The following is an 18341-nucleotide window of genomic DNA, read 5'->3' as shown; positions in this document are numbered from 1 at the left end:
TTGCAACACATTTCGGAGTTGAGCTAAAAAGATTCTAGTGTGCCCTTGTTGCATCATTACACACAGATTTTGAGTAAATCACATGACCTGGAAGCTATTGAGCTAAAATACTGCATTTTTTTTTTTTATGTATAAAAATTCTGAGAATATATTTGATTTATATGACCTGGAAGCTAGGAAAGGACGGAATGGCTATTCAAAAAATATATATATTTTAGGCATCAGTTAAAAAAAAAAACGCAGGCCCGTTTTAAAGCTCTCAAATATACAATATGTTTTGGTGCATTTCTCTGATCACAATTAAGTCCCATAAATAATACCACCGCCACAACAGTCATCTGGTCACATGATAGCGGTGTAATTCCTTCTTACAAATTGCAAATGCATTAAAGTTTGGATGTCAAGCCTCTGATCTGTTTGTGTTACATGATGAATTCATACTTTGTGATATTACAGGAATCGTGTCCATGTCCCACTTAGGCTGACCACTAGCGATCCTGACTCCTAGTTAATTCGCCTTGTCCATGTTGGAGGACTTGCTCTCTCTCTGCCTTCGCTGCACCAAACTTTGGCTGTAGACTTCTTTCATATGGTGAGAATTTATTTTAGAACTACTTTTCTTGTAAACACAGCTGTATTTGGACATTAAGTAGTAGTGTGGATTGAGCCAAGTCCTAACTTTAACATTTTCTATAGCATTTTAATTACCTGTAGTCGTGAAAAATGCAGGGCAGCTGCCCTGTGCAGGTTTAATTAACAGAGTAATGAGTCTCTGCCGTAATAGTGTAGTGGGCTGGTCTGGAGAGAAAATACCAGGGCTGAATTTTTGAGTCCATCCCTGTGGGGGAAATATATACACACCCACCCCTCCACACACACACACACACTTGAGTTGTAAAGTTGTTGTATAAAGGCTTCTTTAAAGTTTCCTTGGAGTGCCTCATGGATCAAAATCCGTTCAACCCTTTATGACATTACATTAAAGATTCAATGTAATAAACACCCGAAGCTTCATGAGTCACGTTTTAGTTGGACTTTCTATCTGGCAGATTCTCTAACCGGACAGCATTCACAAGAAGCAGTGGAACAGCTCCCAATTATCAACTGTCCTAGTTAATATAGCAAAAAAAAACGAAGAGAGGTGCAGCAAGGGTGAGAGAAAAGACTCAAGCTTGGAAGAAAGTTAAATTAAAGACAACTTGAAGTTAAGGTAAAGACCAAAAGTTGAGCAAATAGAGCACAGATTGAGTTATTTTTCATTATACTTATCAAAACATGCTAAAAGTACTTGAACCTTGAAATGTATGCAACCCTTTTATTTTGTACAAGAGAACATTATACAGTTGATTACCCTGGAATAATTTGTAACATAGCCTATTTAAAGGAAACATGAAGGATCGACCAAAACACTTTAAAGTTCCTAAAAAAAAAAACTGAGGCACTCAAAGGTGTTCCAAGTAAAAGGCCTTTATTGCCACATGGCCAGTTGATTAAAAAATGCCAACGTGTTTCGGCCTTGGTAGGCCTTCGTCAGGGCAAGCTGTCTGAAAAGGACTGTCATACAACTACTTATATAGAAGTTAGTCACATCTTCATAGTGGGATGGACACACGGCCACTGTGAACATGAGACCATTTTTGGATAAATCTAAAATATCATAGCAGCGCTTCTGCATGTTCTGATTGTTTGCACTTAAAGTTCCTAATTTGACATTTGAGAAAAGCGCACTGTATCGACAATATACACATTTGTTGACAATAATTAATGCAAAAGTGTTTTTGAATTGCATTGAATTTGATTTGACTGAGATATATATATATCATAATAAATCAACTATGATTTGCTAAACCTTTGCCTTAATTATTTTTTTCAATTTGGACCTTTTTTAAGTTTTGAGTTGAATAGCCCTCATGATATAATCCCTTTATTTGGCAGCTCTGAATTCCCGGGCTAACAATGTAACACAATACACCATTTCCCCCTCTGGCTCCATTGGCAGGATGGAGCTGTGGCCATTTTTAATGTGCTTTGCCCTCAGCGTAGTGTACGCCACCATCAAGCCGACGGAGAAGGGCCCCTTCCACCATCAACCTGTCAGCGAGTGGGAGCACAACGACATTGAGGAACAGGAGAGATTCTTGGGCCAGGACCAGGCCAAGACCTTTGAGCAGCGACTTGGGTATGGTTGTGCTCCTAAATGTGCACACATGTAAGATGAAAGTGCAAGGAGAAAGGAGAACTGCACCACAGCATATCAATTGTAGATATGTCTCTAAGCTATGAGAAAAAAAAAGGCCATGAATATAGAACAAATAAAAAGTAGTTACATATGGCGGTAGGTCTGATTTTCACCAAGTTTCTTTGATGATGTCCGCAGCATGCTTGTGGAGATTATCGACGAAGACAAGGACAGCTTTGTGACCATGGATGAGATGATGAAGTGGCTCAGACACGTGCACAAGGGTTGGATCTATAAGAACATTGATGGCCAATGGATGACGTTCGACTTCGACGGCGATGGCGAGGTTTCATGGGAGGAGTACAAGAATGCTACGTACGGAAGGTTTTTCGGTAAGAACCCTTAGCCGGAGTTTTACAGTCCACACCCACGCCTCCCGACACTCGCACCGCTTTGACAGCAGATGACCCCGACGTCGGCTACAAACAAATGATGGCACGCGACGACAGGAGGTTCAAGATAGCCGATCTGGACGGCGACCTGAAGGTCAACAAAAGCGAGTTTGCCTCCTTCGTTTACCCTGAGCATTTTGAGCACATGGAAGAAATTGTGATGATTGTGAGAAATACACCTCACAGATAACACAAGTGTGACAGTTAATGTTCATTTACATATCGCCATGCCCTCTTTCTTCCCCTGTAGGAAACACTGGACGACCTGGACGGGAATGGAGATGGCGTCATTGACCTGGGAGAGTACATTGGTAAGTCAAAGTTGCCATTTTGGGCTTGAAAATTGATTGACATCACACTTCCTGCTCTAAGCAAACACTGAAAGACAAATAGACCCTGACCATAATGTTGTTCACCCTTTTAGGCGAAAAGTACGCCGAGGAGGACATTCGAGAACCAGAGCTGGCGCAGATGGACAGAGACCATTTCACCAAGTTCCTAGACAAGAACACGGATGGAAAGCTGCAAAGGGAGGAGATCCGAGACTGGCTCTTGCTCGATGAAAACCGCCATGCTGACGCCGAGGTCAAGCTCCTGTTCCAAAAGGCCGATGCAGACAAAGTAAGCCAAGGTCAAAAGTTTCCAAACTGAAAATAAATTTCTTCCACTGGTCGCCTTTCTTGCTGTGCGCAATATATGAAAATTCATTGAAATGTATTTTGCTCATGTTTTTTATAATCTCCAGTAGAGCCGCCAGTCGCTTTTTTTGTATAGTCATTATGATAGGGTTTGGAAAAATAGGTTATTAATTTGGTAACAGTGACTGCTTCACTGTGTTCCTAGCCATGTTGTTAGTGGAAGCAACACACTTTGAACTACGGAAGCTGCTAAAAAACATGTCTAAAGCCTTCTTTATTTAATCTTCACTAGGACGGCCGCCTGACCAAGGCTGAAATCCTGGACAAGTACGACCTGTTTGTGGGCAGCAAGGTTTCCGAATTTGGAAAAGTCATCACTCGACACGATGAGTTCTAAATTTGTGGCCGTCCACAAAGATTTTGTCTACTACTTAGTATTTCTTGACTGTATTTAGCAACGTGGTAAGTGCCCACTGTTTTTCTCCTCCCGCCCCCAAAAACCCCACTGAAATCTTCCATAACTAATAAATTAAGCAAAATCAATTGATTCCTAAAATACGTGACCTATTGTATCACCCATATTGTTCTTCCTCAATAATTATGTTCCAAGAAACACTGTTAGAGAAAGCACTGTAATTTGGACACATGAATTAGGACTAGGGGCGTAGTAGCCTGGAATTTTTCATTGGGATGGCCAGGTTGAAACCATGACTCATATAGGGGTGGCCTTAAGTTCATACCTGATATAAGTGGTTCTTAACCATGCAGCCATACCGTTTGCATGCCACCTTGGGCTGTGAGCGCCGACTAGTGGGCTGCATACAATAATATGTTATGAATTCAATGCATTGGAGCTGTTACAATTGTCAATAAGTTATTCAGTTTCAATAGAGCTTTCTGCCACTTGGCAGGAATAAGGCAAATGTCAGTTATTGACCTGTACACAATTAAGTAGAAAAGGAAACCGAACAGCGAAATTCATTACTAAATATAAAATTTTTTAAAAAAACTATGTTGATGCCTTACATCACCAAAAGATGACCCCCCCCCCCCCCCCATTGTTATTTATTTATATAGTTAAACAAGGATTTGATACAGGAATTTTTTTTGCCTGTTTGGCATCTTGTTGGACGTCAAAGTTCACACATTAATTTATTTTTGATGATCACATTGTTTCATTTTATTTGATAATGTTTCAGCTTTTTATAAGTGGATTTGATTTCATAATAGAATACAATCATAATATCTGAATGGACCATACAGGTTAAAAAAAGAACCCTTGTTTTGTTTTTATTGTTTTCTTTTGTTCTAATGTATCAATTGTTTTATTGTGTCCTTTTAAAATATCAGCTTCTTCCTACTGTACAGGATTGATACATCAAATTTCTTTTTGTGTCTAATTTCACAAACATTTGTTCAAAAAACTGAACATTAAACAAATAAATAACAAAAACAAGTAAATTATGCCTTTTCATGGACTAACATAGCACTGACATTCTGTTTTCAAACACACCACGGATGCGACAGTTGATAATTATTTATTCATTTTAAATATTAAAGGTTTCTTATAAATTTAGGTTTGTGTGAACACTACATGTGTAAAGTGAATTGTTTTTGGAATTATGTTTCTATCTGCTTCAGGAGCTGAGATATCAATTATTTAGAAGACATTGACAATGTTGAATATCCAGGATCTTAGGGAGGGGGCGTGGCCACCCCTGGCCACCACGCGCCTCCGCCATTGATTAGGACAACCCATCCGAATTTTGGCCTCCCAAGAGCCTATTCGTGGATATTTTTAAACGAAACTTGTCAGCCAATTGGATAAGTGATTTCCTATCAGAAGATGAAATGTAAGGATTGAGAAGTGTTGAAAAATGTTTACTTCATTTCAAGGTTTTTTTTTTTTTTACCAGATGTTCTGGCTGCAGTGTACTCAGTTTGAATGTCAGTCACCATTCCAGCAGACTCGTATTTTGATCGACTATTTGTGAAATCTTGTCACGTTGCTACTTCATTGTATACTGTATACACCAATTTATTAGATTATCTAAGTGTGTAATTAGGACTAAATTGGACTACCAACAAAAAATGAGCAAAATCACCCGATTTTGTGTGTCTTGTGTGTACACAGTATATTTTTATTGAGAACATGATAAAATGGCATTTAAAAAAATATAATAAATAATTTGTTTTAAATAAATGCTACTATGTTACTCATTACTCAAGAAAATAAAATGTTCTTGTTTGGAGCATTTGTGCTATTAAGTGGTAGCTTGTTCCGCTCACAAGCTTGTTAATCAGTCAAGGAAAAATAGTGTTCGTTTTCCGCTGGGGTTAGTTTCTAAAAAAAAAACTTAAAAAAAAATACTTGCAATAAATGAAATCCGCGAAGTAGTTAGCTTTATGTTTTAACATTGGTTTAAGGCTCTAAAAGCCCTCACCACACAGTTTATACAGTTTTTATCATCGAGGCATTTACATTTTCTCACATTTTTCTCAAATGTTCAAACCATAATTTTTTATAAAATAAGTACATTACTGTAAAAAACAATGCATGCAAAATTGCACAAAAAAATATGCGAGGCTGCGAAAAGTGAATGTTATAGCGAGGAAACGCTACAGGGTGGGCCATAAGTTTACATAAGACAATGTAAAGAAATAAACTACATTATTCTAATGTATGTACTTACTCGTAATTGTTGCCATGCCAAGTCAATTAGTTTGATTACCTCTGTAAAGTAAGCAATTGTTTTGATTGCTGCAAACATTGCATGACAAACCCATTTTAAGGATTATTAACCTCACTCACAAGCATGCAGGGTGCAGAAAATATACAGCAGTTAACATTCCTCATTGAGAAAATTCTCTTTAATAGGAAAGACAAGTCTGAAATCAGAATGGGCTAATACATTCCTAGAGTGGGAGATGTTTTGTGCATTTGTCTCAATGAAAATATACAAACCCGTAGTTACTTGTGTTTGGACATCTTGTTTACAGTGAACCCCCGCATACTCACAGTTCACGATTTGCAAATTAACCTATTCACATTTTAATGTCTAACCTATCCTCAGGTACTTGATTAAAAAGGTTTTATGTTCTTGTTAAGAGATGGATGAAATGTAAATTGGTCGTATAGTCACGACTGTAGCGTTTGGCGTGACGTGACAGTTGGGTTATGCTCAACATGTGACTTATGAAACTAAAAGGTGCATTGTTTGGCTCCGCAAGAGCATACATTACATTTTCATTACATTAGTTTCAAGTCTATTGTAGTCATTATTTGGGTTCAGTATGTCATAAGTCCAGTCATACAATTTTGCTCAATCACAACATGTATATTTTACATTAGCTACCTCTGCAATCAATATCAGTATGTGAATTAGTCTCATCGTTGAAATGTTTGCATTGTGTGTTTCATGAGGTAGCATCTGTATGTCGCATCATAGCATTCTGGCATTTTACCAGGTTCACACGCGCACTACGAGTCAGCCCTGGATGCAGAGCGCAGTTCGAGGCGTGCCTCAACGTCAGGTGGACCTAAACGTTTGACTCCGCCCACACAGATTTTCGACTTGAAGCGCCTTTTTCTTTCTTTCTTACCCTAACCATAACCCTACCACATAACGATTACAGTATATTTTGAACACTTTATTGAACAACGAAAATTTAAAACTGACGAAACCTAAATACTAACCTCAACCGTCCAGGGATCTGCTGGGGACATGTACTGCACTTCCACCTTAACCCGTTTAGTTTGCTCCGCCACGGCTGACGTGTAATTTTTGATTCTCCATAATGTGTTTTAAAAAAAAAAATTATTTCACTTTATAAAACGGCGCATCATTAAATCTGCAAACTTTGTTGGAAAAAAATTGTTTAAACCATTTTGAAAAATCCATGTGAGCGCAATCAAACGTAAGTCCACCCAGAGGCACGCCTTGAACTGCAGTCTGCATCCGGGGCTACTTGCGCACTACACAAAACACTTCTTTCAAAAGCACAACAAATGAGACACTTTTTGGAAAATGCAGGTTTTCAAATGTAAACATGCGAGCAAGTCATGTAGTACAAATTGAGTCTTGCCAAGTCAAAGTTGAGCGATCTTTCATAATCTAACCAAGCAAATCCCAAATCTATAAATTGGCATTTTAGGTCATTCTGGTAATTGGTATTTTATGGTTTGCAAAGGCGACGAGGTGCCTGCATCCTGGTAGCCTGGAGCCTGGAAATCCAGACTACTCGAGGCTTAGCTGAAGAGAGTCTGATCAACCGTCCTATCAGTCGCATCCTGGCACTTCCGAACTTCAACTGTAAGCCATTTATTTTGAAGGGTTGTAAAAAAGGAAGTTTGAAACGGGATTCATGGTTTATAGTTTGGAGAATATTTAGGATTTAAATGATCACTACAGACAATTACATTTTCAAATGTGAATAGCGGGGGTTGACTATTGGGTTAAGGCGCCCCTTGTGTCCACTGCATCCATTTTCTTCACGGTGTGAACGTGACAAACATTGGGTTGCATCGGCTCATTATGCTCAGTAGCTCTTCCTCATCCTCCTCTAATTCGCTCTCACTGTTCTTATCGGCGTCTTCATCTCCCAAAAATCCGTTGTCGTCCTCGGAATTTGACGGGTGGTCTACCTGCTGGTGTTCCGGTTGCTCAGGCTGGTCCAGCGACGTGCAGGGCTGATCCTCCTCTTCGCTCCACCTCTGCTCCGACAATTCAGGTGACGCGTCCACCATGACCAGCGTGGCCTTCAAGGGGGCCTGCTCGGGGGTGGGCGGCGGTGTGCTAGTCTGTTTGGCAAGGGGTGAGGGCAGTAGAGGGGGGTGTGCAGGGTTTGGTGGTGACGCCACATGAGGTTTGTTGAAAGGTTTCTCTATCTCGGCTGAGGCTATCCGGGCGTGGCTGCGTGGGACGCTAACGGACGAAGGCGAAGGGCTGGCGGAGGTGTCAAGAGGGTCCTCTCCGGTGCTTGTATGTGAGTCCAGACAGGTGGACTGTACAGCTTCATCTAATGGCGGCGTCTCCGAGCTGCTTTCTTTGGTCTCGGCGGGGTTGCTGTCCACAGAATTTGGTCTGAAGGTGGACAAGCAAGACAGGTTTCTGGTGGGGGCGGAGACATTGACGTTGTTGAAGGTGATGGTGGTACACGTCGCTTCAGCCAAGCTCAACGTGGCATCGAGGGGAGCCGTCGGGTTGTTGCTGCTGCTGTTGAGCTGGATGGGCCCTTGGCAAGATGTCGGATCTTTGCCCGAGAAGCTGAATGAAGGGTTCGTGGTTCCGTAGTCTTCACTGCTGAAGCTCACGTCATCCACCCGTGGCGTGCTGTTGCTCGGATTCACCTGACGTAACAGTCAAACATCCATCACTCATTCCATCAATAATGGCCATTGTTGAGAGTCTTCTGCCTAGATTTAGTCATAACTGTTTTAATTTACTTATTTCCTCAGTAGAACTTTTATCTGTGGATGTGTCTTTGTAAGTATTGTCGCAATTTCTGCTCATGTCATCATGTCTAAAGGACCTCGTCTGTTTCCACATCAATGGGCCAATGTCTGGGGTTGAAGTCAATGTGTATTGGATGATATACTGTAAAAGTGTAAAAAGTCTTATCTACTTCCGGCTGTCGTCATGTGTATTGAACTCAGGGCTGGGGGCTGTTTTCTGAGGGTTTTTCAAGATAGTATAAGAATGCTGTGAATCCGCTGTAACTACACACTTGCGAGAGGAACTGCAGCCATTTGTCTGTAAACTTGCTTGTGTCCAGAATATTCTGTAAAATAAATCCTTCGGAGGACCTGTTCAACGATCTCCAGTCTGTATTCAGAAAATCAACATTCTCTCTACCCGAACAACAACGAACACGCGGAAGACAAAGATAGTCTTCTAACAAAATTCATCTAACTAGCCATCCAGTCATGAAAAAAAAAAGATAGAAAAGAAACTACTGTAACTAACTGTAACAGATAGAACTCCACAACTCACCAGTTGGAACCATCGAAGGCTCTGCGGACAAAACAAGCTCGTTCAGAACACTGCCATGCTTTCTAAGCTGAACCTGTTTGTGCAGACGTCTCACCACATTGGGGTGCTTGCCCTGGGGCACGCAGCCTCTCTCCAGGGGGTCCAGATGGCCCTTTTGTTTCCTCTTGAGCCACAGGACCAGAGTCGCGGCGGAGCCCAGCACGGTCAGGAAAGCCGTGCTGAGGAACAAGGCTTTGCCCAGGGTGCAACTGACGGCGCGGTCGTCTACCAGCGCACTCAGAGGAACTGTGAGGTAGTGTATAAATAGCCGGCGTATATTTTATATTGCTTCACTTTGGGAGGCATTTGAGAAGGGTTCTTACTTACTTGATTGGCTTTCAGATAACACCTCTACCACCACAGCAGCGACAACGGCGTCACCTGACTCCCGGTCTCTCGCCATTACCTGCCACGTATTGATATTGGGACCTCAGTTACCAAGAAAACACTTGGTGCAAACTAAGATAACCAACTACAAGAAACATCAAATCACTGTACTTGCCAGTGAAGGTTTCCCCACCAAAATTCAGTGCTCCGGCACTACTTTGTGGTTCACTTATTGCGGATACACTCTCGTGGATTTTTATTTGGGTCCATTTATTTATGCTATTTTTGCCCTTTTTCGTAATATATAAGTAAATTAAAACAGCTTTTTCATTCAACACAAAACTTTTTTTTGCTGATAAACTGGTCTCTACAAATGCTGTCTACATGTTCTGGTCATTATTTTTACATTTTAGTACATTTTTGTTTGTGTAAAGCTTGAATTTGGGCCAGTAGACAAACGATTCGTTGAACGGTTCTTTTTAATGAACTGATTCTAAAGATTCAGTTCACTTAAAAGAACTGTCATGCCCATCACTAATACGTACTACGTCACTTGTTCCGCATAACGTAGTCGCCCCCGCCACCCACCGGCTCATTCTTGTACCCGCCTCCTTAAACGCCGTCTTAGTGAGTTGCTGCTGTCAATCACAGCCAGACCATGCCCAACCCTCTCCCCATTCGCAACCCAAAGGTCCTGCAGGCAACACCCCCTTTGAGCGCCGATTTCAAATCTTAGCGAGGGGTAGAGCAAGAGTCTTAACTTCCTGTTGAGTAATCCTTTAATTCTTCTTGGCAAGTCAGTGTCTCATCACTGGTGAGCTATTTTTAGAACAGATCCAAGTTACTCATACACAATGGGTCTCATTCCTCCGTCCCCCCTCCCTCCCTCCCTCTCCTCCTTGCACGTGCGCTGCAGGACAAAACGGAAAAACAAGTTAATTGAAGGCAATTAACTTCAACAAGGCTTGTTTACAATGCCAAAGACCTCAATGAGATGACACACAGTATTCGTGGTTATTGAAGGAAAAAAAACAACTTTTTTTTTTTTTTAAATAACCTCTAGTTCGTGGAAATTCACCTAACATGGGTGGACGTGGAACGTATCACCTGCAAAAAGTGAGGGAACACTATTGATTTTTTTTTTTTTTACTTAAAAGTATTTAAGTAAGTATTTGAATTTTTTTGTAAGTGTGCAAACCTCCAAAGTCAGCAGCAGATCATATCATTCAGTGGACAGCAAGGCATGCAATGAGTCAGTTGTTAGTTGCTGGGGCTTACATGCAGAAGGTGCTTTTGTCTTGCTTTGAGTTGATTGGCCCTGGCAATGAGGAGCCCCTCCTGTGTGACCCGGTAGATGCCCGTGTGATTGGACGTGGGGCTGAAGGTGAAGTAGATCATCGGATTAAATCCCTGCAGGACAGGATAGGGAGAACAACTGAACAACGGCCAAAGACTTCATGGTACTGTGGATGTTTCGTAGATGGACCTACATGTTTAAAGTCCTGGTCCTGCACATGTAACATCAATGCCCTGTTGCCGTAGGTATAAACCAGGGAGGCGGGACTATTCCCCGCCGTCACAAAGCCGTGGTATTCAGCCAAGTCAAACACCGGATGGAACCGGTTCACCGCCAGTACACGGACCAGCACAGTGGCAACCGAGTACTTCCTGGGGTCGTCGTCCTGAAAGGCCTGAGTTGCAGTATACCGAGTCAGCCCAGAGGGAAGTATAAGTGGCTGGCCAAGTATTTGTTACTTCGGCCTTAAGTGGTGACTTAACCGATTTACCACCCGGCACTATCAAGTCACAATTATAGTTTGAATACGTGACTCGAGTCGTTCTCACCATGACTTGAAGATGCAGTGCCGGCGTGGCGAGTCTGTCCTTCACCGCCCGGGTGAACCTCATCTCTCCTGTCATTCGGTCCATCAGGAAACGGCCGTGGTCGTCTCCTGGCACGAAAACAAAAGTATGGTTAAAATTCTGGTAAAAAAAGAAAATAAAAGATCATCGACCATTTTTATTGCACAACCTGAAAGGATGGCATAGTTGACTGTGGCGCTGAGTCCTTTGTCACCATCCACTGCATGGATGGGACCAGGAAAGAAATCCAGTACAAAGTCCTATATCAGAACATGACATACAGAAGACAGAAGGAGCAGAATCATATCAGGAAGCTTCTTTCAAACTGTGAGTATCCTAACTGGGCCTTTGTCAAATCCACCAGAAGCGCCACTCCACCCGAGGCTGAGAATAAAAACAGAAGGTGGAATGTGGTGGTCCCTTACATCAGAGGTCCCCAACCCTGGTCCTCAGGGACCGGTATCCAGCCTGTTTTCCATGTCTCCCACAGCCAACACAGGTGGAGATCGTTATCAGCATTCTCCAGAGATTGCTGATTAGCTGATGATATGAATCACCTGTGTTGGCTGTGGGAGGCATGGAAAACAGGCTGGATACCGGTCCCTGAGGACCAGGGTTGGGGACCTCTGCCTTACATGACTGACTGGTTTGTCAGAGAAAATCTGAATGATTTTCTACAAATGTAGCGTATTGTTCCAATGCATTTCAAACCCATTTACACCTTCAGACAAAAGCTGGTTTACCTCAAGGACAAAATTCCAAGAAGCAAACTTAGCCATCTAAATGTCCTTGACTTTGGATCTTTCCTGGAAGTTCCCGTTTCTAGAAACTTGTGCCTGGAACTAGACAGAGGTGATGGCCCAGGACCAAATGATTCAGGGAACCTCATCGCCGACTTATGACCCACTTGCTATACAAAGATCTAACACGAAGGCACATAAATGAGCAAAAGGTGAAAGCCAGAACACGACCAACCTCTTTGCCTTCTGTGACGTTGACGGTGTACACGGGACTGGTGCAAATCCGATTGGTACGGTCCTGAAACAGCAGCGTGCAGGGTAGGAACTGAGGGTACTGGTCGTCTCCATCCTGGACTTCGACCATGATGTCGATGCTAGTGTTGAAGTGCTCAGCTGTGTTCATTTCCTGTCACGGAGAGGGGTTGTTAAAATCTTGATCGGTTTACATTTTTACACCCATCAATTTTCCATATCACTTATCTTCATTAAGGTGGCAGATGAGTCGGAGTCAATCCCACACAACAGTCCAAGTACAACAGTCACTCGCTTAAAACCAGATAGACAAACAACCAGTCACGCTCACATTCACACCTACGGACAATTTAGAGTCTCCAATGAGGCTAACATGCATGATGGGGATTATGCAAACTCCATCCAGGAACATTTGAACAATGAATCTCAGAGCTGAAAGGCAGGCATGCTACATGCTAACCACTAGCCCTGATGGCATAAAAAAATCGATGTGAAAAAAGATATTTTACGGCGGCGTGGACGGTGAGAAAGAGCTGCGTTTTGGTCTCATAGTCAAGAGCTTTGGCGAGCATCACCTCCCCGCTGTAGAAAAGGTTGATTTTGAAATAGTCTGCGTCAGGCTGAAAAACACATAAGCACATATGACCAGATATTATAGACCAGATATCTCATCTTCGTGCTAGTTTTCATCACCGTAGATAAACTTACAGATGACTGGTCAATGGAGTAAATGAGCTGGTCATTGTCTGCATCAGTTGCCAGGACGGTAAACACGAGCGCATCGACCGGAGTCAGCTGGACAACAGGCATAACGTGACCGATCGTGAAAAGTGCACTTTTTCTGTCTTAGCACCCTACCTCGCTGACGACAACAGATTGGATCGTGTCTTCCACAAACTCGGGCCAGTTGTCATTCTCGTTGAGAACCTCCACCACAATCCTGGAAACGCTCTGCAGTGACAGTAGAAGACAAATTTGTTCATGGAGATTTTTCAGGTACATTGAGTAGTTTTGCTATGACAGCTTTTTAATTTTATTTCCTCCCTTAGGAGCACGTCAGTACTTTGTACTCCTTTTTCAAAATAGGATTGTTGCTTTTTTTCCAGACTGACAACACGCCGTAAAGAGAGAGAGAGGTCAAGTCAGTGAAGGTTGGAATCTTGATTTATTGAGATGATGGGGCCTTATCAGGCGGGAAAGGAAGTAAGAACAAAAATCCAAGGCCTTATTTATGAGAGTTGTTTGATGTTGTTGGCTACAAGAATAATTCATAGCACATTGTGTGCTAGCTAAAAAGCGCCACTTTCTGATGTTCAGAAATGCTGTCTAATCGGAGGGGGTAATCACTTAAGTAAGTTGCATCTTTTTCAGTTGTTATCATTAGCTAATTAAGCATTCTGTTACTCACTTAACAACATGTGCTATGTAGGAACACATAGTTGAGCCAAGGCTAGCTAGCCCTTAAAACAGCAACGCAACATCATACTTTTCTTCTTTTTAGTATGAGTACATTGTAAGTTAATCAAAAAGGAAAACTATTTTGTGTGCAGAAAAAAATTGCCAAGTTATCCAAACAGGTTTTGTATAAAATTTATGGTAACATTTCTTTTGTGTGTGTGTGTGTGTGTGTGTGTTATGAACATTTCAGAGTCTGTATTTTTTTTTAAACATCAGTCCAGGAGTTGAATCAGTGCTATTGTACTTATAATGATTAGACAGTACTTCTACTCAAGTACACAGTTTGAGTATTTTACCACTTCGTTCCTTTCTATTTTGAAATTGTACCTGAAGCACGTCATCTTCATAGCATGACAATTCCACCATCAGCACAGGACCCTGCATCTGAAACACAGGAAGTGGTGATGTAAGGGGGAAGACACATAAACACGTCAGTTAGTTGCTTGATTGGTTGTTCAGATGTTAGTTTGGACGATTGATGATTTGTTGATTGTTTTTTTTTTTAGAATAGGTATTTAATTGTTTTGTAAGGTGTTGGCTGGTTAACTAGTTGGTTAGTTATTTGGTTAGTTTGCTGTTACTCAGTTATTTGGTTGGTTAGTTGTTGGTTAGTTGCGTGGTCAATTGTTCATTTTGTGTTTGTTTGGTTAGTTGTTTCAGTTACCCTAGTTTAGCTCTTAGTTTTGGCTGGTAGACTAGATGGCCAATTATTTGGTTGGTTTGTTACATGGTTGATTGATTGGTTAGTAGATAGGCAGTTTCTTGGTCAGGTCAATTGATGAGTGGTTTATAAGTTGTAAGGTTAGTGTAACTCATTCACTGCCGCAAATTCATTTATTTATTTTTTTAAAAATTATAAAAAATTAGGGGCGACAGGCAATTAAATTTTTTATTGTAATTAATCGTATGACTTCACTAGTTAACTCACGATTAATCGCAAATGTTGTATCTGTTCTAAATGTACAATGAATTTTTTTTATAGGTTTTTATACTCTTGTTAATAAAAGTGGAAAAAGTGTAGAAATTAGTTTAAATGAATTTTCGACGTTTATAGCCGTCAATGGCAGCGAATTAATTAAAAAATAAAATAAAATAAAAGATTATTTAAAAATTGGGGGCGTTGCGTGATAAATTTTTTTAATTGTGATTAATCGCATGACTTTACTAGTTAACTCACGATTAATCACAAATTTTATATCTGTTCTAAATGTACAAAAAAAATCTATCTTTTCATACTCTTGTTAACAAAGAGGAAAGAAAATGTTAAACTAATAGAAATAGTTCAAATGTATTTTTGACGTTTTTAGCCGTCAATGGCAGTGAATGCGTTAATTGTAAAGTTAAATGGTTGGTGGTCTGTTGGTTTGTTACTCGATTGGTAGGTTAGGTGTTGGTTGCATGGTCAGTTGATTGAGTGCTGCTTGATTGGTTTAGTTTATTTTTGTATTGTTGTTGTTTTGCATAAGATCTAATGAATGCAGTTCTTTAAAGCTTTATGGAAGGTTGGGCAATATATTCACACAACACTTACTAGGTACTGTATAAAACAAAACGATTAACACGACTCTTAAATCTCTGTGTATTTGAGGAAAGACGGGAGTGACAGTTAATCTAATTGACCCTTTGACTTTCTAGCAGTCGGCTGGCAGGTGGATAAGGGAGATTGTGAGGCGCCGTCAAGCTTTAACCTTTCATCTTTTGCTATTCAGGTTGATTACACTGACATACAGATACATTTACAGTTCTTTGGGAAATACCTCTCGGTCAAGCACTTTCTCTGGAGATGAATTCAAACGTATGAGTCCTCCATCCACGAAGAACCAATCGGCGTCTTTCCCGTGCAGCCTCCATTCAACCCCCTCCCCTGGGGGGTCCGCCATGAGGTCAGCCACCACTTCTCCACACAGGCTGTTTTCCGCCACCCTGGAGTAGATGTCCTGACCGTCCAAGCAACCACCCCATCCCGACATCCCTGCACCCCACATGAGAAGGTTTACAGAAGAAGGAGATGGGATTCATGGAGGGCAGTGTGACGTACCTGCGACTGAAGGTAGATGCAGGAGGAGCATCACAAGGGGGGTCCACTTCAGTTTGGCAGCTGCAGCCATTCCTGAGCTTAGACAGGCCTCAGGATCTCGAGGTTGCTGAAAAGTGCAAGGTACGATTAAGAAATAATTAGTATCAGGCTAGAGAATGTCTTCTTGCTATTAGCTGGCTGAACTGTTGACCTGTTTAGGCTTTCATGATGTCACAACACAAAGTTTGTGTTTTTGCGAAACGTTGTGGGCGTGGCAAGGCACTGTTAGCCAAGAAAACAACACTGATTTTGAGAGCCTAAATATGCACAGAAACTCATGAAACTTGTCACACACATCTGGCTTGGCAAAATTAGCAATATTTTAATGGGTATTTTGTGGGATTTTTACAAAAATGACTCAGTACCGCCCCCTACATTTTTTTAACAAACCAGCCGCAGTTGTACATTTAAGCTAGATCTACAAAAAAATTATGTATATGAGGGAGCCCAAGACCTACAAAACACTCTCTTGGACCCATATGCTAAAATAAACAGGAAGTGAGCTATTCATTTTTGAATGTCCGATTTTTGCCGATTTCTGCTCATTTACAGGGAGCCTACTTTTGCCCACTTCTCCTACACGTTTCAACGGATTTACTTCAAACTTGGCCTGGACCATGTCAATACCTGGCCCAACAACAGGAGACAAAATGTTGAGTTTTCGAAATACTGTACGACTATATAACAACATTCAGTTATAAAGCGCGCCACCTAGCCCTTGGGGCAAAAAAAAAATTACCCCACAATGGTATTTTGTGCAACATTTGGATACTCTTTGTAAGTGTGATAACTAAGTCATTTCCGAATAGTTTTTTTTTTACTTCCTCTTAAAATGTTCAGTGGCATCACACCTACCCCAACGTGCAAGTACCCCAAAGTGGCTTGGGCTGCAAGAGCCCTTTATAGTTGCTCGCAGCTCTAGTTCCACTTTGAATCCCCTCATCTGCCTCCTGTTTGCTCATCTCATGCTCATTTGTTAGCAAGCACTAGCTGGGCATTTATTTTATTTTCCAGATTTTCCAGAGAGTATATTCCAAAATAATTTCCTGAAGCCCAAATTTGTAGGTCAACATGAAGCTGTGGGTGAAGCGCAGGTTAAAAACAACAACTGCAAACAACCTCTTAATTAATATTAAACCTGTGCATAATGTTACAGTGACTTAAAATAAAATTAAATATACATTTCAGGACTAAAACCTGTCTCGTTTTAGATGAACACCTAGGCCTAATACACCACTGTATTTTAATTTCTTTCTTTTTTTTTAAGGCAAAGAGTGTAATTAGTGTTTAAGTTGCATGTCAAGAATATGCAAAATGCTCAGACGGCTTCTCATACCGACCTACTGTTGTCAAATCCTCTGCGGCGGGTGCATCAGCCTCCATGTCCTCCGTCACATTGCTGCTTCAAGCAAATGCCGCATATGGACCAACAACTTCAAAACAAAAGTGGAAACAGAACACACACCCGATCCACCAATGCCGCCGGCCACGCACGTTAAAAAGCAGACGGCAGCTTAAGGGGGGTACCGAGGGATAAACGTCAGCTCAGGGGATAAAGCCTACGGGGGGTGGGGCTTACCTGGTCAGGGGGTAAAATGGAGCCAATCAGATTAAGATGCTGGCAAGACACTGGCATCGAGGGCCCAGACTGTTGCCATCGGTGAATTTAAGAGCTTTGTCTGGTTCAAAAGACGCCGTTTGACCTTGAGAAACAGATTGTTATGCAAATGAGGCCGAGCAGTCAAGTAGGAGTCGATCATTCAAAAAAAGAAAGAAAGAAAGTAACGCTCATTTTGTTGCCTTATTTAGAGCTGAATGTGATGTGACTTTTTGGGTCCTGGGGTATTTTTTTCTCAAGACTCCCATAATCCTAACGACAATTAAAGTATGTATGCACTTTTAAAAATCATATGTTATTGCAAATTATTTAATAGATCCCAAGTTATAATATTTGTTTGAGGACCTTATATTTGGCCATAACGTGGCTGAATGATGATGCAAAAGGACTAACGAGGCCTGACAAGGGATTAGTTATCAAACATCCGTCATTTACCTTCTGAAGATTAACCCACATCCTTTCTCACAGGCGTGCGCGTGTGCTAACGCACACAAAAGGTTCAAGTGATGAAAGTGCGTCCGTCTCGCTTTTTTTTGTTCGTGTTTTACCGAAGACGTGTTTTCTGTAGTTGTGGCAACTTTTGAGTTCACAAGGGAAGAAAAACATTCCCGTGGTCATGTAGTTTCTAAAAACACAGTAAGCATTCAAATACGCGCCTGATTTAACTTGATGTTTTCTTTGTGTGCGTGTGTGTGTGTGTGTGTG

General features: G+C 41.4%; 2 protein-coding genes across 8 annotated transcripts; one reads left to right on the top strand and one right to left on the bottom strand.

Moving 5' to 3' along the window:
* The first annotated feature begins 447 nt into the window (after positions 1-447).
* On the top strand, positions 448-5472 carry LOC144054135 (calumenin-B-like). Of its 5 annotated transcripts, none has more exons than XM_077569247.1 (7): positions 448-592; positions 2000-2179; positions 2378-2571; positions 2640-2797; positions 2882-2942; positions 3056-3252; positions 3562-5472. In XM_077569247.1, the coding sequence occupies exons 2-7, from the start codon at positions 2001-2003 to the stop codon at positions 3664-3666; spliced, it is 894 nt and encodes a 297-aa protein (XP_077425373.1). In that variant the 5' UTR covers positions 448-592; position 2000; the 3' UTR covers positions 3667-5472. The 5 variants fall into 5 exon arrangements, with proteins under 5 accessions (XP_077425373.1, XP_077425376.1, XP_077425374.1 ...); XM_077569250.1 differs by lacking the exon at positions 448-592 and adding an exon at positions 986-1210 and having other exon boundaries at positions 2643-2725; XM_077569248.1 differs by lacking the exon at positions 448-592 and adding an exon at positions 986-1210 and having other exon boundaries at positions 2643-2797.
* Positions 5473-6112: 640 nt separating this feature from the next.
* LOC144054132 (protocadherin-15) lies at positions 6113-17546 on the bottom strand. 3 transcript variants are annotated; one of them, XM_077569241.1, is made up of 16 exons: positions 17355-17546; positions 15980-16085; positions 15699-15913; positions 14269-14325; positions 13342-13434; positions 13192-13278; positions 12993-13103; positions 12467-12637; positions 11661-11751; positions 11474-11580; positions 11119-11319; positions 10907-11038; positions 9629-9707; positions 9357-9547; positions 9263-9283; positions 6113-8619 (listed from the first exon to the last, which is right to left on the bottom strand). In XM_077569241.1, the coding sequence occupies exons 2-16, from the start codon at positions 16047-16049 to the stop codon at positions 7762-7764; spliced, it is 2484 nt and encodes an 827-aa protein (XP_077425367.1). In that variant the 5' UTR covers positions 16050-16085; positions 17355-17546; the 3' UTR covers positions 6113-7761. The 3 variants fall into 3 exon arrangements, with proteins under 3 accessions (XP_077425367.1, XP_077425366.1, XP_077425369.1); XM_077569240.1 differs by having other exon boundaries at positions 17359-17545; XM_077569243.1 differs by having other exon boundaries at positions 13059-13103; positions 17359-17545.
* Positions 17547-18341: the final 795 nt, after the last annotated feature.

The sequence above is a fragment of the Vanacampus margaritifer genome, chromosome 6 (assembly GCF_051991255.1).
Source record: "Vanacampus margaritifer isolate UIUO_Vmar chromosome 6, RoL_Vmar_1.0, whole genome shotgun sequence".
NCBI classification, from domain to species: Eukaryota; Metazoa; Chordata; class Actinopteri; order Syngnathiformes; family Syngnathidae; genus Vanacampus; species Vanacampus margaritifer.
This window is presented reverse-complemented; position numbering and strand designations above follow the sequence as displayed.